This window comes from Elephantulus edwardii, unplaced genomic scaffold (genome assembly GCF_000299155.1).
Source record: "Elephantulus edwardii isolate Elephantulus edwardi_28Jun2011 unplaced genomic scaffold, EleEdw1.0 scaffold00076, whole genome shotgun sequence".
In the NCBI taxonomy this organism is placed as follows: Eukaryota; Metazoa; Chordata; class Mammalia; order Macroscelidea; family Macroscelididae; genus Elephantulus; species Elephantulus edwardii.
The window spans coordinates 3,284,493-3,305,290 of NW_006399826.1; the positions used below are offsets into that span (position 1 = coordinate 3,284,493).

The 20,798-nt window shown below is 42.1% G+C and overlaps 1 protein-coding gene across 1 annotated transcript; it reads right to left on the reverse strand.

Annotated features, from left to right (window-relative positions):
• Positions 1-8,793: 8,793 nt before the first annotated feature.
• ZNF24 (zinc finger protein 24) lies at positions 8,794-14,153 on the reverse strand. The gene is made up of 3 exons (XM_006889181.1): positions 13,734-14,153; positions 11,805-11,952; positions 8,794-9,335 (listed from the first exon to the last, which is right to left on the reverse strand). Exons 1-3 carry the CDS (start codon positions 14,151-14,153, stop codon positions 8,794-8,796), a joined length of 1,110 nt encoding a protein of 369 aa, XP_006889243.1.
• Between the last annotated feature and the right edge of the window lie 6,645 nt (positions 14,154-20,798).

Consider the following 20,798-nt stretch of genomic DNA (forward strand, 5'->3'; position numbering starts at 1 on the left):
GAGTCGGGCATAAATTCAGTGCAGCCCACCCCTAAGGGGACTTGGCTTCGTCAGCTCAGAACCACTTCTAATCCTTATGTTTACATTTGTCTTTCAGCAATGCCATCCACTACAAATTCTCTCCTTATTTTGACTTTCAGTTTTAACTATTGATTAGACTGTCCTTATTCTAACCAAGCATGGAAGGACTATTTTCATTACCAAGATACCTTAAAATGACATACAGAAGGGGCTGGATTCGTCTCAGGAAAGAGTAGCATTTAGGTAAAGTCTTGACATAATTCAATTTTTAGATCAAAGAGTGTATCTTCCTTAATCTCAGGTACTTCACTCACTTTGAAATGCTTTGTCACCATCTGCTCTTAGCCAGAATCTCTAGGTTCACTTACTTTGAGGCATTGTTGTTCTATGCCATCAAGTCATCTGTGACTCAGGATTGACCCTATGTACATTAGCTATGAAGCCTGCCCTATCCTGAGCCAGTCTGTCTCCAACACACCTACCTATATTACCCCAGTTACTGTGTCAATACATTTTATACAGGGTCATCCTCCCCTGCACTGTCTCTAGACTGACGTCATTGCTCTTTTAGCTCTTTGGAAAGGTCCCTGACGGCAGACCTCCCCAGTGCAATTTGTCTTTTGATTTCATGACTGCTGTGCCAGGAATGTTTGTGGAGCCAAGTAAGCTGAAATTCTATCATGGTGCTGCCGGTTGGCCCAGTGCTAAGAATCTTTGTCTTTATGTTGAACTTCAATCCATATAGAAAACTACAGTCCTTGGCCTTCTGCAGTAAACACTTCAGGTCCTCCTTAGTTTCTTCAGCAAGCAAGGTTGTGTCCTCTACATAACGTAGGTTGAGTCTTGATACCACATTCCTCCTGAAAGTCCAGCCTCCTGAATGATCTGTTCCACATACAGATTGGAAAGGTGTGGAGACTGGATGCATCGCTGACAGAATCCTTTTCCTGATTTTCAACCATACAGTGTTTCCTTGCTCTGTTCTGACAACTGCCTCCCTTAAGTATAGGTTTCCATGAGCAGAATCAAGTGTTCTGAGATTCCCATTCTTCTCAAGGTTAGCTACAATTTGTTGTGATCTACACAAATATCTTTACAGTCAATAAAACACAGACATTCCTCTGGTACTTTTGAGACACTAGCCAACCTTTATCTCTAATTTTCAGAAATGTTATTAGGTAAAAGAGATGAAAGGATTTTGAAAACAAGGTTTCCACTTTCAGACTTTAAACTCAAAAGTAGTGCTGCTCTGATGCTCTGAATCCACCAGTGACTTCTCAGGAGAAATTCTCCTTTATGAACTACATCCTTGAATAACCGTCTGGAGTCAGTTATGAGTAAATTCCAACCCAACAGCAATGAGTGAGTGAGTTCATCATAGACACCATTATGAACTGATGAGTGCAAATACATATATATGTATTGTGAGGTACATTTTATATTTTCATGGAAAACAGAGGTTTCTTAAACATATCCAAAACATAATAAAACTCTCTGAAGAATTAATTTATTTAGTGTGTTAAAAAAAGACTCAGGACCGTAGTTTCATAGAGCAGTTTAGTCAGCTGGCTTAACATAGTTCATAAAGATAATATTCTACATTCTAATTTGTTGAGTAGGGAGCTCTGGTGGCTTAGTGGTAAGGAATTGCACTGCCAGTGGAAAAGAAGGTTGTCCCAGTCCACCAGCTGCTTTGAGGGAGAAAGATGGGCAATCTCTTGTGGTATTTACTGCCACAAAACCCACTGTAGGGTCAGCTGTGGGTAGTCTTGACAGTACACAGTAGTAACAGGTTTGATAAGTAGAATCTGGGGTCTTAAAAGTTTATCAGTGGCAGGAAGCTCTGGTAGCCTAGTGGCAAGAAGCTGTACTGCAATCCCTGAGGCTCACTTTGAATCCACTAGGTGCTCTTCTGGAGGAGGGACAATCTCCTCCTATACCAGTCAGATCCAAATTGATGGTACACACACCTAAAATAGGAAAAAAAATTTTTTTAAAGTATATGAGTGGCAAGTGGGTCTCTACTCATAGCAAAGGAAAGCAAACACTCAAAGAAGAAACCAGTCCACAGAACTAATGTTATATGCCATCATATAAACAATTCATAGCTGGTGGGTTTTCAGACTCTAAGTCTCACCGAAGATTGCCTTTCTCCAGCAGAATAACTGGTGGATTTGAACTGTGTGCCTTTGAGTTGTCAGTACAACTTACCACTTGACCTCTGAAGTCCCCTAACAGAACTCATGGCACACAAACCACCACCTCTGGTAGCTTGAGAACAGTAGAACTGGATGGTACCAGGCCACCACTACTAACCATTCCTATTGGGGCCAACTTCTCCCAGACAGATCAGGAGAAAATTATAGAAAAGAATTTAAATTCCCAAACAAAAGCCATACTTACCGGACCAGTAAAGACTAATACCTTATAAAACTCTTTGAAGCTGGCACTGAAACTATTCTTTGAGGTCAACATTCAGAAAATGGATTGGCTTACTGAGCAGTGTGCACCTTTAAACAATCAACTATGTAAGTCCAAACTGTCAACATTTACCCAGAAGCAAAGATGAGGAGAAAGGAAGCTAATTCAATAGAAACTGAATAAAGTCAACAATGTGAATACTGGCTCATGATGAAAACTATAACCAGTATCATGGAACAATCTGTGTGAAAATAGTTAAGTGGAAATTTAAATTTTGTATACACTTCTACCAAAAATTTTTCAAGAAACTGATTGCTGTTAAATATTGTCTATTTTATCTTGTTGGGTGCCAAGTATTTTAAAACATGTGTCCTCTTGTGTTTTGCTCTGGGATGTGTTTGAACTACTTAATTCTCTTAGATCTTGCTTCAAAGCAGTCTTTAAGGCAGCAATAGTCTAGTGTGCACTTTCCCCCTACGGGCGTAACCTTTTTGGTTTTATTGGAATGCTACTGGGTTTTGGCATTAGGTAAGAACTACTTCTCTGATGCCTGAATTGAAGTTTTCCTCTACTTGACAGATCCTGACCCTTTGTGAGCTGGGAGGTTTTTTATACTTTGGAGTGATCCTTTCTTCAACCTCATTTTTTCTTCTGTTGCTCTTGTTTCCTGCCACTTTGGTGAGTCTTTCACTTATCTCCAGTAATTTTCTAAGCCTCTGAGATTTTCTATGTATAAAATCAAATTACCTACAAATAGGGATAATTTTAAGTCTTGATTGACAATCTGGCTATCTTCTTTCTCTTCTGGTCTCACTGCCCTGGCTAGGACTGCCAATAGGATGTTGAATATTGTTAAGTGCTGTCGAGTACCCCTCAAAGCAACCCTGTGAACAGATCTGAACCCTGTCCTATACCATCCTCATCTCTGACATAGTGCAACCCATTGCTGTAGTCTGTCAATCTCGTTGAGGGTCTTCCTCTTTTTTCATTGACTCTCCATCTAGCCAAGGAATAAACCTTCCTAACAAAGCAGCACTCAGCAGCACAGTGGGCACCAGCCCGGGGCGGCCAGAGTGCCATCTGCACCAGGGAGCTCCCAGAGGGTGGGTGTGACTAGATCCTAAACCGTCTTCCTTCATCGGGAGAAGTCAGCAGGCTCTGCCAGGCTCTCCTGATATCTATCCTTTTGTGACTGACTGACATGATCCAGCATAAAGTCCTACAGATACTTTCATAGTATGTGGTATTTTGCAAAGGCAGACTTCTGAACAAATGACATAAACATGGGTGAAAACAAGTCTCTTAAGATCATGAGGCCAAGTTCAGTTGCTGGAATGTAAAAAGTTGTGTGTGTGGTGGACGGAAGACAAATGGCAGAGGCTGACAAAGGTCTAATCATGGAAGGGCAAGCTAATTTTATTAACCTCTATAATACATAATGTATAATCTTAAAGGAACCAAAATTACAGAGGTTTTTGACAAATCAATAATACAAATAACCTCTATTAATCAAGACAGAAATCCAATGAAAATTATCTTAACCAAGAGAGGGACTTTATTGGCTCACAAAACTTTTAAAGTCCAGAGGTAGGGCAGGCTTTAGGCACAGCTGGATCGAGGCCTTTTTTTAAAAAAAACAAAACAGCAAAAACACCCCTACACACACACACAGCCCCCCCCCCCCAAAAAAACCAAGCCTTTCAGGACTCAGTGGTTTCTATTTCTGCTACTCTTTTAAAATTTCTTCTCAGATGGTACAATTTTAGGCTTACATAATCCTTGTTGGAATCTTGCTAGAGCTTTCTTCGAAATAGTTCCAGAAACCTGCGGAGAGTTCTGTCACCTGGCTGATGTTACCTACACATTCTGGAATAGCTGTGACTGGGGAGTCAGGGATTCAGAACAGCCAGGTCTGTGAGTGCTGACCCTGTGTGGGGTTTGGAGAAGAGTTTGTTGGGTTTGGAGAAGAGTTTATCACCGATGCCACAGGGAGTTCGTTCCCCACAGTAAAGAAACTGTTCCATTATCAGAAGGTAGGGAAAGATGCAGAAGAAACAAAAATTACAGCTACACATAGCTCAACAGCAAAAGAGATAAGGTAAAAATAGAAATGGGCAATGAGCCCGGCACCTCAACCTCATTACTAATCGTGGGAATTCACATTAAAAGAAAAAACAATTCTTTTCCTCATCACATAAATCTGTCAAGTGTAGATACTGATTATACAGGGAGTGAGCACTTTCCACACAGGAAGAGTTGCAGGCAAGGCCCACCCTAGTCTCCCAATCTAGGACTCCATCCTAATATCCATACACCTGCATGAGTACATCTCAGTAATATGCTTACTAATAGCAAGAGAAAGGAAAAGTGCTGCTTTCCTAGTACTGAATCCAATTTAGCCATTAAAAAAAAAACACCAAACCCTGAAGACTTCTTAAAAAAAAAAAAAAGTGAGCCTGGGTAGCATGATCCTGTTTGTGTGTGTGCCTGTATGTTCTTATGGAACTGGATAAAAAGGGACTAGAAGACATACACTAAGCCAGAAAGTGAATGAGATGTGAAGTGCTGGCGGGAAGGGCCTCTCTTTGCTTCTATGTTTGTACATTGTTTAATTTTATAAAGTGAGAAATTAGTTCTTTGTATTCCATCATATTTAAAAAATACAAATTTACAAAACAAAAATATAAATGACCAATAAACACATGAAAATGTTCTTCCTCATTAACAATCAATGAAAAATATAAAACAAATTTTACCTGTTAAACAGGAAAAAAATTTTTTGCAGAAGATGCAGGGTTAGGGAAAGTGTAGGCAAACAGGAACTTTTAGTGATGCAAACTGTTACAATGTTTTTGGTGTTTATTTCTCAAAATGTGCACCATCTTGATCCACTTGATGTTCCGAAAGAAATCCCTACACGTGTGGTAAAACTTTATGTACAGATGCTTGCTTTATGTGGAATAATAAATCAGAACTTACTGAACCACGAGTAAGGAGTTGGCTAAATAAAATACATCATATTCATGCCATGGAATGGTATGGAGCCATCAAAAAAGAGTATCTCTATCAAAGCAGGAGAGAAAAGGCCAGTCTTAGTGCAGTACATGTAAAACAAGCATAAAAGTACCTACCTCCTGTGGTTGCTGTGAGGCTTGTTAGACCACTAAAGCTTAGAATGGTTTCTGACAAAGCAAGCACATGTTATCATCTACGAAAACATTCTTGATTAAATATATTCACTCCTAAGCCCAGAAAACTAACAAACCAAGCTAACTATTACTTCGGAGAGAGAATGTGAGTTGTACTCCATTACACAATTGTGTCTTTAAAAAAAAAAACAACTTGAACAGTCTTTATACCAGCTTTCACATTGTTAACCATACAGGGTGAAATCAGAAAATTAATCAAGGGTCCTCATGGGGAATCTGTACAAAACAATGTCTATAGAACTAGGATTAGTTAGCCAAGCTGGTTCTGACTACATACAAGTAGTCTTTGAATCTGGCTTTCCTAATCTACAAATCTAAATCACTGCAGTTGTCCCAATTCATAGATGACCGACCCTCCAGCATGTTTTGAGAGGCTGTAAATCACACGGGAGAAGAATGCCTATCTTTGTCACTCAGAGCTGCTGATGGATTCAAACCTCCACGGGCACTACTTTGGACTAACAGTACAACTCTGTGTGTGTGTGGGGGGGGGGGGGAATGGACGGACTGTGTTTAACCTCAAAGCCAGCCCAGGGAAAACAATCAGCCACCAAGCAGATGCTCAGTGGCTTTCAGCAGGTACCAACAGCCTGCACGCTGAGACAGACTGCTCATGCGCTAACCAGATATGCTGGCTATGCCACTGTGTAAATGCCTCCTCACTACTTCACTGGAGGCTGGCACTTCCAATAATGGTGATGTGAATATAAATTAACCTCTGGATGAACTCATTAATTCTTTAACAGTGATTTCTAATTCCTCATGGGTGGAGCCTTACATGGGGAGATTACAGACGTATACTCCCCATTTCTGTGTACTTCAATCCAGCTACCTAGTCTGTGTTCGTCCGCCCTCCCGAGCCTGCCGCCTTGCCTGTCTTGGAATCCTTCCTAAATCACGTATTAACAATCAGAATTGGCAAGAGAGAACTGCATTTGCCACCTCTGATCCTACTTCTTCTAAGACCTCACATTCTCAAAGATTTCTGACAAAGTTCTCACTGGATACCCCTTTGTATAAAGACCATCAGTAAAAGGCACATCATTTTAGCCACTGAGAGGCTGCTCCCTTCTTACCACTCTGATACAAGAATGTGTCATTCCCGCAGCCACACTCCAAATACGCCACCTCAAAACCTAACTGGCAAGAAGCTAAGGATAAAGAAATAAACTCAGATGGTTTTATCTCAGAGCAGAGGGGTTTATAGTTTTATTGGACATTATTTCCTCAGCCACAAAAAGACCCAAATAAAGTCCCTACATTTTGTATAAATTAAAATACATTATATCATTACTACATATTTATACTTCAATAAATCTTCATCTATAAAGCACATTTTTTTTAATAACTGTTATCCAAACATAAAGCAGCTCCACTCTGCAACACTTCTCCACAGCTGGCTTTGCATTTATTTCTATGCTTTATAACAGGGTCATGCAAACCTCACCTTCCATCTTCACATTTGATCCAAGCACCAGATGTAACCAAAATCTCTAGAATTATGAAATATTTTGTGTGCCATTTCCCACACAATGATGCCCACTCTAAAAAAAAATAAGGGAGAAGGGGTAAGCCTTTTCTCCTATTCTTATCCACAGTTTTCCAATAAATAGAAGAACCGTAGCACTTGGAATTCTCAGCCAAGGAGCATTTAATCTTACTACTACAATATTTATTACCGTAGCAATACATTTTAAAAAATGTGTTAAGGCTGAAATATTTTTAAAATGTCAATTCCAATAATTAATAAACTAGATGTTAATAAGCTAGTCACTTAATATTTTAAACAAAACAGTCCATTTCAACTTAACATGTTAAGTACAACCTCCATGCTACTGGAGATTTCTTCAAAGTCTCACAAACTTCTACACCATAATATAGTTATCTCTGACTCAGCTCTGAAAACTGCTGAAGACTTGGCTAGCTCTTTGAGCTGAGTTACCTCCTCCCTGCTAACCATAACTCCCTGGTCAAAGAATTATGGCTCTCAAGTCTCAGTGGTGACCTTTCCCAGGATTGGTCAGACACAGGGGAAGAGTAACTCAGAGTAAAGTTCTTACCAACTCAACACCAATGGTTTACAGTGGAAGAAATACCTACTATTTATGGTACCTAGCACAGTGTCTTGTCGTTGAAAATGTTCAATAAACACATAGCTGTTTTGTTTTTCAAACTGGTGTTCAACCCCAAAAAAATAAAAGTAGCAAACAAATCTGAACCTTGCTGCCTACTTGTAAGAGAATTCTGTCCGTAACAAAGATGAAGGCAAAATATTAATTCTATCTTCAAGTCTTTTGTTTTCTAGAAGCCAAGACAAACCAGCATCCTTCCCTTTACATTTGCCTTCCAACAATGCCATGCACTACAAACTCTCGCCTCCTGTTCTAGTAATGACCTTCGGTTTTAACTGTTGCTTAGACTGTCCTTATGCTTACAAAGCATGAAGTATAGTATGTTCACTAGCGAGATACCTCCCAAGGACGTACAGGATGAGGTGGGGTTTTGTCCAGTAAGAGAGCAGCATTTAGATAAAGTCTTGACATAATTCAATTTTTAGATCAAAGTGTCAGTGTATCTTCCCTAATCTCAAGTATTCCACTCACTATGAAATGCTTTGTCACCATCAGCTCTTAACCAGAATTTCAAGGTTCATTTTGAGGCCATTAGCTATCCTTTATCTCTAATTTTCAGAAATATTTAAATTAGGTAGAAAAGACATAAGGTTTATTTTGAAAACATGGTTTCAGTTTTCAGACTTTAAACTCCCATGTTGCCTTTTAATTTAGAGCGGAATGTTATCCTTGCAAAAAATATTTCCTGATCAACACAGAAAGAACTCATCTGTCTAAAAGTGAAACCAAGAAAAGAACAAAGAATCAGGTAGTTCATTATTTGGAAACATAATAGAAGGTATAAATATCACATGGAAGATTTAGGCATTAATACCTGAATTAAGTTTAAAATTTCAGTTTCTAGGCAGACATGACACTGTCTCTCATGAGTAATCATATTCTACGTTTCCCAGTGGATTTTCTGACAGTCAAAGGGGAAATAAACTATTGTGTATCATCTCCTGTTTTAATTTTGTCTTCATTTCTGAAGAAAAAGACCTGAGTGCTAAATTTTTTTTTTAAAAAACTGCTTAAACTTTCACAACGTTCAGAAGTTTTTCTGCATTGTGTCTCCTCTGATGTCTAAACAGATTGGAGCTTTGACTATAGGACTTCCCACACTGAACACACTCGTAAGGTTTCTCCCCAGTATGGATTCTCTGGTGATTGATAAGCCCAGAATTCTGGCTAAACGCTTTCCCACATTCAAGACACTTGTAAGGTTTTTCTCCAGTATGGACTCTCTGGTGCTGCACGAGAATGGAGCTTCTGCTGAATGCTTTCCCACACTCAACGCATCCATACGGCTTCTCCCCGCTGTGAATTCGCTGATGAAGAATAAGGGCTGAGCCCTGACTGAAGTGTTTTCCGCATTCGTCACAAATATGCTGTTTCTTTCGAGATGGATTTCGCTTTCTTTCAAACCTGCCCTTGGGGAAACAGGCTTCTCCATATTTAAAAATCTGAGGAACACCTATATTCAAAGTGCCAGGAGCAACTTCATGAGATTGTACTGTTGATGGAATCTCCTGCTTTGGAGCTACTGTTCCATTTTCAGTCCTAGCATCATCATCTGAAACACAGAAAAAGTAAAGAGCATTTACCTTCTGTTCTGGGACAAAGGAACCTGCAAAAATCAAACAACAAACTGGGAATTAAGAATGAAAGGTTGCAAACATCCATAAACAGCCCTACGTAAAATGCTGTTAAGGCTGTCAACTATTAGAAAGCAGGGGCAAGACTATGAGGTTAAGAAGGTTAAGGGCATAGCATAATGAAGTATTAATAGACTGTATCTGAATTTAAGTGAGAACACACATCAGTGAGCTGTAAGTGGTATTCATAAAAAAAAGGGAAAAAAAAAGAAAAAAGGATGATAGATCCCAAATTAGTTAAGTAAAGTGAAGTGGTTAAGTCTAGCAGAAATGGTAAGAAAAATAAAAATAAAATTTATCCAGTACAATGTTCTTTTGCTTTGAGTCAAGAACTCATAGCAAAATATTAATCCATAAATAACAAGCAATCTATCAAAAGTTTATTTCTGTAATGTGCGAGACTAAGGTGGTCACAGCAGAGAGAAGACTAATGGTGGAGCACAGAAGAGAGTGCTGATGAAAGAGTGCTGAGCAATGGGCACCCCAGGGCGTCCTCTGATATCACTGGGATGTGCTATTTAAAATTTTAACATGTTCCTTAATAAAGAAAAGTTTGCATGTAAAAGAAGCCTGCCTGATTTGGTATTTGCCTAAGTAATTAGAGAAGTCGTACATTTCTAAGTTGAATTACTGTGTCTGGTGAAAGAAAAGCCTATATTATCAACAAGAGGTACCACCATGTATGCTCCACTCAGAAATAAGAGCAAGCCCAATCAATCGCCTGAGTCCAAAGGGCAATACTGACCCAAACCAAAGATGAGAGTGCAAAGAGGTAGGGGGAGTGAGGGGCCAGACAGGGAACTGAGGGGAGAAAAAGACAAAGTGCTAACACCCTGGGAGAAATGCAACAAATGTCACAGAATAACATGCACAATATGCTCTATTCATTAGAAAACTAATTTGTTGCACAACATTTTCAACAAAAGCACTACAAAATGTTACAAGAAATAAGTGCAAGATTTATTAGCCAACTAAAACGTCCCACTTTTAAAAAGACAGGCAGTTGACTGTAGAATTAAGAAGCACTTACAAAGTGAGTAAGTAACAAATGACGAACAAAAAGTTACTCCTCAGAAAGGTGGTCTCTTGTCATGAAGATTTAGAGCCTCAGGACCTGCCCAAGGGTCCCTATGTGATGGAATTGACTCAAAGGCAGAGGGTCCACTTGAGTGGGGATAACCTGCTCAGGCCTCCCTCTGACTGACACACACGAGGGTATCCCCAACCGTGGCCAGGAAGGATGCCCAAAGCAGATTCAAACAAAATTCCATTTTAATCTATGTGGATTTTTAAAATAAACCCCACGGTTTTAGAAGTACACTATAAGGGATTGTGTTGGAAGGACACAAGTAGGTTTAATATTTAACACATTGGGAAAGAATGGGCTAAGTGAACTATTACAAATGTAACTGGTTTATTTAATTTGTCTGCACTTAAAGCATGTTAACTTAAAAGAACTCATTTTTTGTTATGACCACCTGGAGAAAGTAGAGAATTTTTTAGTCATCCACTTCCCAAGCAACATGCCTCCGGAAACTCTAAGAACTCTGATAAATGTCGACAGTCGTAGAGGGGCTTCAGGCCTTTTGTTCATAGGATCACTATGACTCATGCCCAACTTGAAAGCAATCAACAACAACATCATTTCTGTAAGAGAAGTGTCTTAGGATGTTGAAGAAAACAGAGGAGCTATTTACAAAAGGTTGTTGTATTTTTTTACTAGAATGAGAATACTAACTTAATTCAAATTAAGGTTCAGTTATATTGAACAGAGTAATGAAGCAACGCTTACACCCAAAAGATTAGGCAGGAGATAAGATAGTAAAAGGGTATAGAACAGCTAGTAAATAAGCATTGTTAGGTTGTAGCCAGTTGATTTCTTCTCATGGTGACTCCAGAGCATAAGTGAGCAGAGCAGTCCCCAGGGCTTTCTTGGCTGTGACCTTCTAAAAGTGGATTGTGGTCTCTCTCCTACAGATCTGCTGGGTATAAAATCTAGCAACTTTTTGGTTGGTTAGTAGTTGAGTCCTTTACCAAGGTTTCAAATAAGCAAGACTGCATGCAAAATAGAGGACTTGATAGTCTACATGGAGGCGCCAGCCCAGACTAAGGCAAATTCAGCCTAGTGTGGACAGGTCTTCAAAAAAGAAGCTGAAAAGAATGACAAGACGGATGACATTTACCGAAATGGAGTTTAACTGAGGTCAGCAATGAGACTAAAAATCAACAAGCTAGAGAGTGCTTATGTCCAAGGAGTCCAGGTAACAGTAATGCCCACGACAGTGAAAACAAGCAGAGCATTCTGGACCCGAGTGACAGACATCAGAGACTGCCCTCTGTGGTGAAGGCCTGCACTCACGTTCCACCCTCAGAGCTCCAGGCCTTACCACAGTGCCGGAGGGAATGCAGTTCCCACGATGCCCACTTGAGCTGGTTCTCCACAGCATCAAGCTCAGAATTCGGTAATCCCTGAGCTTCGTCTTGAGACACAACCTCCTCTACTAACACTTCACGCTTTCGCCGTCGAAGAGAAACCTGGAAAACAACGGGATCTGGTTCGGCAAGGAAGACATTTTTATGAGAATCAGACTAAAAACCCAGAAATAATACAAGATAGACAAGTAATCCTTGACTTAGGATAGGCATCTATTCAAATGACTTTATGGTTAGTTCCGATATAATCTTGAACACTCTTTTTTCCCCTTGAGATATTACTGTAAATTTATAAAGAACTTGGATTTCCATTTCTTTGTTACACATTTTCCTCCCTGTAGTCCCTCCTCCCCCAGTTTTTTTCTTTGGGAAAAAAAGATCTTTCATTGTTATATGGTCCTCCCCACTCCCACCCCCCCTTTTACCATGCATCTCTTATTCTGGACTCTTGCCATGTTAATAATACTTCATCATGTATTCCTTTTATGCAGTTCTCTCCCTCGTCTGTTTCAATGCCATGTACATTATTTATCCCATTTTCTTAGTTTCCCCCCAAGCCCCCTTCAGTCCTGTTTTTATAACAGTGGCATTATACAATATTTGTCTTTTTGTGACTGAGATTTCACTCAGCATGTCCTCCATCATTACCCATTTTAGTTGTTTTTCAGTGCTTCCTAATATTCCATTGTGTAAATATACCACATCTTCTCTGTCCATTAGTTTGTTGACAGGCATTTGGGTTGTTTCTAACTCCTTGCTATTGTGAACAAAGCAGCAATAAATATGGGTGTGCACATATCTGCTTGGGTGTGCATATATCTGCTTGGGTGGCACTGCTGGTCTCTTTGGGGTATATTCCCAGTAGTGGAATTGCTGGGTCAAATGGTATCTCTAGTTCCAACTTTTTAAGAAAACGCCACACCGCCTTCCACAGTGGTTGCACCATTTTACACTCCCACCAACAGTGAATAAGGGTTCCAATTTTTCCACAACCTTGCCAGCATTTGTTGTTTGCTACTCTGTTGAATTCTGCTATTGTTTACTGGCTGGTATGAGATATCTCATAGTTGTTTTGATTAGCATCTCTCTTAGAGCTAGGGACTTTGAACATTTCTTCATGTGCTGTTGGCTATCTGAATGTCTTCTTTGGTGAATGTCTGTTCATATCCTGTGCCTATTTTGCAATTGGGTTTTTTACCTTTATCTCATTGTGGTGCTCAAGTATTCTATAAATTCTAGATGTAAGTCCCTTATCAGACATGTTATTATCAAATATTTTTTCACAGTCTGTGGCTTCCCTTTTTACCCTGTTGGAGAAGATCCTATTCATCTATTTTATCCTCTCCTGGTTATAGGTTTTCAGGGACTGTTCATGTTGTGGATTAGTGCATCTAGAGTTCACCTGAGCTTTTTTCTAATGAAGTTTATATTCCCTGGCTTTAGTCCCTGGTCCTTGATCCACTCTGAGTTGGTTTTTGTGCAAGGTGTGAGGTGTGGGTCTTGTTTTGAGTTCACAATGGAGATTTCTTTGTTACATTTTATGTTAGTACCTTTATAAAACCATCTTTTTCTCTTTGGTGGTTAGAAACATTACATATAAATTCAGAGATTAATAACAACAGTAGTTTACACAATGTAACACTGTGTGCAGTGCATCTAACAATAGGATACAGAAGGGGAAACAGTTGTAAGTGCAGTCTGAAAACTCACACACATGAAGGACTACCTCAACTGCAGGTCTAGAAGGCAAAGCAGCTCAGGTATTAAGCAGCAGTGAGGAAAAAAGGAATAAACGTAATTCTAACTTAGGTGGGTGAAATCTGTAACTGAGCAGTTTTGCCCACCAGTACTTCTGACACAGCACCAGTGGCACCAGCACTTACTGGCTGTCCAGGGTCATCAAGCTCACTCTCCAAATCTTCAAGCACCGTCACTGCCTCTTCACCGTTCTCTGGATGGTGCTCCCGAACCCAAGTCTGAAGTTCTTTTGGGAGGATAGCTACAAACTGCTCCAGCACAACCAGCTCCAAGATCTGTTCTTTTGTATGTGTCTCCGGCCTGAGCCACAGGCGGCACAGTTCTCGAAGCTGGCTCACAGCTTCTCGGGGCCCAGGCGAATCCTGGTATCCAAACTGCCTGAATCGTTGTCGGAAGATCTCTGGGTCCGGGAGATGACTCCAGGGGATACTGGAACCCTCTTCACCATCAGGGTCCTCCTCCAACTTCACTCTCAGAATCTTTTCTTCTTCATCTGGAGTTGGGATGATAAGTATTGAATCTTCTTCCACTGACTGGGCAGACATCTTGAATCACAATATTTTAAGAAAAGGTAAGGCAGGAGGCAGGACTCAGGCCTCAGAGATAATCCTTGTTCCTGTCACAGCACTCCTAAAGTTTAAAAGAAAAAAAATTAACTTATACCAGAAAATCTGTATTAAATATCAGAGCTTAGGTAACACCTGCTAGCTTTTGTACGGTCCTAGTCCTGGTCTTAATTGTTTCCTCATTTTCAAACGGTTGAAAATATCATAGGCTATTTCACAACCCATGAAATTGACAGGAACTTAAAACTTGTATCCATAATCAGTCTTACCAGAATACAACAACATTCATTTGCTCACATTTCATAGTATATATAAAGAGCAGAGTAATAGAGACTGAAACTCTAAATTCTAAAAAGAATCCAAGTAAGAACCAACCCAGATTTGATTTCTAAACAAACTCAAGGCCTTCATTCTCTTTTTTGTTGTTGTTGTGTACCTCAAATAGGATCCAACTGGCACAGGAAGATTGCCCCTCCTTCTTCAGCAGAGCATCTGTGTGCCTTTGGGATTACAGCAAAGCTTCTTGCCACTAGATCATTCTTCATTTTCTCTTGTTACCACTGAACAAACCCCACGTTATTCAGCAGAACTTTTCCAAAGAGTGTTCTTCACTGTAATTTTGACTGAAGCACATCATCCAGCCTTTCCTCTGTGGTATAGCCAGAGAGGTTCAAACCACCAATCTTTAGAATAGCTGAACACAAACTGTGCCAACCAGGAGCCTTGCATTTGAAGCTAGTGAGATGTGAAAGCCTTGGGGGAGTAAGCTAGGCATCAACTAGACTCTGTCACAATGAGAGCGAGGAAGGGAATGGAGACGGAGGTACCTTATGTGCAGGGTAAAACCCCTCCATGACGTTCTCAAAGCCATGAGCTTTCAGAAGACTGTTAAGCTTGCCTTCTGTGGCACCTCTGGTTGGGTTCAGATGCCCAAATTCCATATTTGATGGTTGTTGTTGTGTGCCAGCAAGTCAGAAGTGACCCACAGCAGACCCTCCAGTGGGTTTGCAGAGGCAATAAATTGCACAGGAGACTGCCCATACTTCTGCCACAGAGCAGCTGGTGGATTCAAACCAATTACCTGTGGGAATACTTTTTACCATTTCATTTTCTTTATCTACAAATGTTAAGCTAAAAACCAAGTTGCTCAGTGCAGCATTTGTTGTTGTTATGTGCCGTCGAGTCGCTTGCGACTCATAGGGGCCCTATGTACAACAGCCCTAAACTCCGCTCTGTCCTGTGCCAATCACACTGTCTCTGACACTCCCATCCCAATTATCCCAATCACTGAATCAATCCACCTCATAGAGGGCCTTCTCCTCCTGCGCCGTCCCTCCACCCTCCCAAGCATGATGTCCTTCTCCAAGGACCGGTCTCTCCTCACAACATGTCCAAAGTATGTTAGACAGAGCCTCAGAATTCTTCCCTCCAAGGAGCCACCCGGTTTAACCCTTTCCAGGACAAATCTGTTTGTTTTCCTAGCAGTCCATGGTATTCTCAATACTCTTCTCCAGCACCACAGCTCAAAGGCATCAATTCTCCTTCTATCCTCCTTGGTCATTGTCCAACTCTCTGATGCATAACAAGTGACTGCGAAGACCATGGCCTGTATCAGATGCACCTTAGTCTCCAGAGAGACACCATTGCTCTTCAGTACTTTGGAGAGGTCCCTAACAGCAGACTTTCCCATGGCAATACACCTTTTAATTTCCTGGCTGCTGGTGCCAAGACTGTTGACTATGGAGCCAAGCAAACTAAAGCTGTGTACAATCTCAATCTCTTCACCATCCATCCTGATGCTGCCAATAGGTCCAGTGGCGAGAATCTTTGTCTTCTTGACATTGAGCCTCAATCCATATTGTAGGCTGCAGTACTTGACATTCTGCAGCAGGCGCTTCAGGTCCTCTTCAGTTTCAGTAAGCAGGGTTGTGTCATTAAGTGTATTTAAATTTAGGAGAAGCATTGAAAAACTAAAACCACTACAATTGGAGTCTATTCAGATTCAAGGTAACATTTTAAGGCAGGCTTGAACTGGCACATAAGGTTTCAAAGACTATCTAAATCTTTATAGAAACAGACGTAGCTTTCCCCCTGGGGCTGGACCTGCCAATCAGTCACTACACCATCAGGGCTACTTGCACTGTTGTTAGGTGCCATCAAGCCAACTCTGACTTACAGCGACCTTACATACAGTGGACAGAAACCTCGCCTGATGCTGCACCACGCAGCATGACGAAACAGTACTTCCATAATCTCCCTGGGTTTTTGCAGAGGCCAAGAAGCCTATCCTGAAACTGGATGACTCACAGTCTTCCCAGCTTCTACCTTTAGAGAAATCCTGCACTATTCATGAGCCTTTCCTTAGTCCTTGTACAGTCATGGCCTCGGCAGTATACGTAACACAAACAAGAAACGAGCTACATAGCTACTGAATGTATTTTAGGGTCCTGAAAGGGAAGGTCAAGAATTCTAAGAAATGCATTGTACCCCTATTATAATGAAGGCTAGCAATCAGCATAGACTTTGCCGTATATAGATTTAAGGAAGCACTCTGGAAGGTAAGGACTTAGGCAGCATCTTCCTCTTTTCCAAGAACCTATTTTTTCAATAGTGCAAGCACTTCTAGATAAACTAAAACCTCTTTTAGCACAATGCTCGGGTTAAGTGGAGGGCACAGAGCGGGCAGGCCGGCAATAATGTTAAGAGTTTAAGGTGGAGACCGTTGTCGCAGGCGATCTATCACCCTTCCTCCTCCCTGCAACAGAACAGGGGCTCCGAATCCGGCACCCTGTCACAGGGGCGAGGGATTCCCGAAGAGTTAACTGCCCCCAACACTCGCAGTCGCAGCACTTCCGCCTACGCGCCGGGACTACAACTCCCGGCAGCCCTCACGCCGAGCCCGCCCGCTCCCACCTCCGCCCGATACGAGTCCCAGAACCCTCCGCGATCCGCCAGGGCCTCAAAATAGAACAAAACCGACCGGTGGGGGAGGGGGAAGGCGGGGACCGCCGTGGACACTGAGGATGGGCGAGGACGCAAAGCGATGGAGAGGATCCGAGCAAGCCCGCGTCTTCCCCTCCCATCCCCCAGCCTCCGGCCGCAGTGAACACTGTCTGTCCCCCTGCGCCTCCCTTGAGCCAAGGAAGGTTCCCCCCGGGTTCATTCACCTACTCCTTCCACGCAGTCCGCAACTTCGCGCCCAGCGTCCCCTTCATGCACCCTTCCCCGGCTCGAGCGCACACCTCAGCTCAGGACCCGCAGCAGCTTTGCCGTCCACGGCACACACAGAAACGAGGCTCCACGAGCCCTTCCCAGAAGCCTCCGGCACGGCCTGCTTCCGGTCTGCCGGCCCGAGGGGGCGGGGAGAGGCAAGCCCCGTGTTGCCATGGAGACGCGCTCCGGCGCGGGGGGAGGGGCGGCCCGCCAACAATGACCGCATTGAGATCGCGCTTGGCCGCGGGCTTTTCTCGGAGGGACAGCTCAGAGTTCTGTGTGCGGCTCAAAAAGAAAAAGGGAGAAAAAGAGAAGTCTGTCCTTGTGGTCGTCTTCAGCAGGCCTCACACTAGCTCATGTGACGCCTACAGTGATTCTCTGGGAGCAGTTAGCCGCACTTAGGAGGGCTGACTGACTACACTGTGCCAGGCACTGCTGTCCGCACTCGTGTTTGAAGTCCAGTTCTCACAACCACCCTGTAATGATAGCACAGGCGAGGGGTCTGGGGCAAGCATAAATAACCTGCCAACAGCTCTCAGCTGGCAAGCGGGAAACACGGTCTGCAACAGTGGCAGAGCAAAAGGACAGCGCCTGATTGAAATGAAAAAGAAAGCTTTTAATGAGAGGCGAGGAAAGATGCAAGTCGTCAGTTACGGAATCCAGGGAATTGTGCACCTAGTGATTCCAAGGAGGACGTGGTGCAGAGTGCAAAAAATGCATATCAGGAAATCCTGCCCACCAGGTCGGAAGCTTGCCCAATCTCGCACCATCATCGGGATCTCTGCCATGTTCAAGCCCGCTGTGGCAGGCACTGTGCCAGTCCAGCGCCTTGAGGACCTTCTTCCCCTTCGCTGACCTTTCCTGGCATCATGTTTCTCTCCAAGGCCTAGGGTCTCTTAAAAATATATTAAAAGTAAGAAGAAGTTTCACCACCCTTGCACACTTTGGTTGCACTTCCATCCTCTAGACAAATTTGTTTGTTCTTTTGGTACATAAGAAAATGGTAAGATGACATACCTCTCTAAAGTTTTGTTTTGCTTTTTTGTTAAGTTATAGAGTAAATTGAGTACATTTAACCTCAAACCCCTGAGCCCCTGATTGCTTTATTGCAAGAAGATACGAGAGTAAAAGCAAATATATGTTCTGACAATTGTTTGGGACCTGGTAGCTGGTAGAAACTGTAGGCAAACAAAATTACTTTGTGTTCCGAAATTTGCCAAGTCATTTTCTCAAGTACGATGAAGGAATGGCAGGCCATATTTCTGAAGCAGAGGTCAGCTTTTGCTTCAAAGTGGAGTTTCAGGTTGAGACCTTGGGCTAGCCACCACCCTTGTGCTTGGAGTCCCTATTTAATCTGGAGGTGCCCTTAAGTTAGAGTAGGAGGAGTTCTCTGGAGCCTAACATTAGAGTATAAGAGTATCTCCCGATCTTGGGAGTTTCCTGGGCCTAACAAAGAATCAGAGTTTCTCCAAGGCTTAGTTTGTTAGTTGGACATGGTCTATACAGACCGCATCCTGAAGATTAATGGAGCAAAGACAAGAACATGAAACATAGGCAGAAGAATATCAAAGAAAATTTTAGTAAGCAACAAAGCTGCATAGAGTAAATTTTATTAAGGAAGAAAAAACCTTTTGATGAAGTTTGTTGTTAGGTGGTATCAAGTCAAGTACAATTTATAGCAATCCTGCGAACAACAGATCTGAACCCTGTCCTAGCCTGTGCCAGCCTCATTATTTCTGATGTACTTGAGCCCACTGCAGAAGTCACTGTGTCATCCATTTGGTTGAAGGTCTTCCTCTCTTTCACCAACCCTCCACTTTTCCAAGCACTATTCTAAGGAATAGCCTCTTCTTAACAATATGCCCAATGTATATGAAACAAAGCTTTGTCATCTTTGCCTCCATGGATGGAGCACTCTGGCTGCACTTTCTCTAAGACATATTTGTTTGTTCTTTTGGCAGCCCATGAGATATTCAGTACCCTTCTCCTCAATTCATCAATTCTTCTGTCATCCTTATTCATTGTCCAGCTCTCAGATGCAAAGCAAGTGACTGATAGCCTGAATGTGGCACACTTTAGTCCTCAAACTGACATTGTTAATTCTCAGAAATTGTATGAGGTCCCTGACTGCAGAGTTTCCCAGTGCAATACATCTCTTGATCATCTGGCTGCTGGTACCAAGGGTGTTGAGTGTGGGTCGAAGTATGATGAAGTTGTTGACAGTTTTCAATCTTTTCTCCATCTGTCATAATGTTACCTGTCTGTCCAGTGGTGAGGATTTTTGTTTTCCTGATGTTGAGATGTAATTGGTATTGAAGGCTATAGTCTTTGATCTTCTACAGCAATCACTTCAAGTTTACTTTGAGCAAGGTTGTGTCATCTGCATAATGCAGGATGTTGAAGAGTCTTCCTCCTAATATGATGCCACAGTCTTCTTTACAGATTCCAGCTTCTCAAATTTTTTGCTCTGTGTACATATTAAATAGTATGGAGAAAGGCTACACCCTGATGCACACCTTTCCTGATTTTAAACCATATTGTGCTCCCTTGCTTCGTTTGGATAACAACCTCTTGATCTAGGTATAGGTTTCACATGAATTCAACTTAAGTGCTCTAGGATTCCCATTCTTCTCAATTTTAGCCATAACTTACACAGCCAAATGCCTTTGCAAAGTCAATAAAGCATAAATAGGAAGTCTTCTAGTATTGTCTGCTTTCACTGAGAACCCATCTGACATCAGCAATGATATTGCTGGTGCCACAGTCTCTTCTAAACCCAACCTGAATTTCTGGCAGCTCTAGGTGGATGAGTCTATTTTCAAAAGAAAGATAGCCAAAGGGAGGCTAGGTGTCCTAGCGACAAGAAGCTGCACTGCAATCCCAGAGGTACGCTGTTTGAATCAACCAGATGCTCTACTGGAGAAGGAGGGACAATCTCCTCCTGTACCAGTCAGATCCAACTTGATGGTTGTTGTTGTTGTTATGTGCCATCGAGTCGCTTGCGACTCATAGCAACCCTATGTACAACAGCCCTAAACTCTGCTCTGTCCTGTACCAATCGCACTGTCTCTGACTTTCCCATCCTGATGACCCCAGTCACTGAATCAATCCACCTCATAGAGGGCCTTCCCCTCCTGTACTGTCCCTCCACCCTACCAAGCATGATGTCCCTCTCCAAGGTACCGGTCTCTCCTTACAACATGTCCAAAGTATGTTAGACAGAGCCTCAGAATCCTTGCCTCCAAGTAGCCACCCGGTTTAATCCTTTCCAGGATGAATCTTTGTTTTCCTAGTAGTCCATGGTACCCTCAATACTCTTCTCCAGTACCACAGCTCAAAGGCATCAATTCTCTTTCTATCCTCCTTGGTCATTGTCCAACTCTCTGATGCATAACAAGTGATTGCAAAGAC

Coding starts and splice junctions, on each gene's coding strand:
- ZNF24 (XM_006889181.1), bottom strand. CDS start 14,153: ATGTCTGCCCAGTCAGTGGAAGAAGATTCAATACTTATCATCCCAACT. Junction 11,953..13,733: donor TTGATGACCCTGGACAGCCA/GTAAGTGCTGGT, acceptor GTTGTTTTCCAG/GTTTCTCTTCGACGGCGAAA. Junction 9,336..11,804: donor GCATTCCCTCCGGCACTGTG/GTAAGGCCTGGA, acceptor TCTGTGTTTCAG/ATGATGATGCTAGGACTGAA.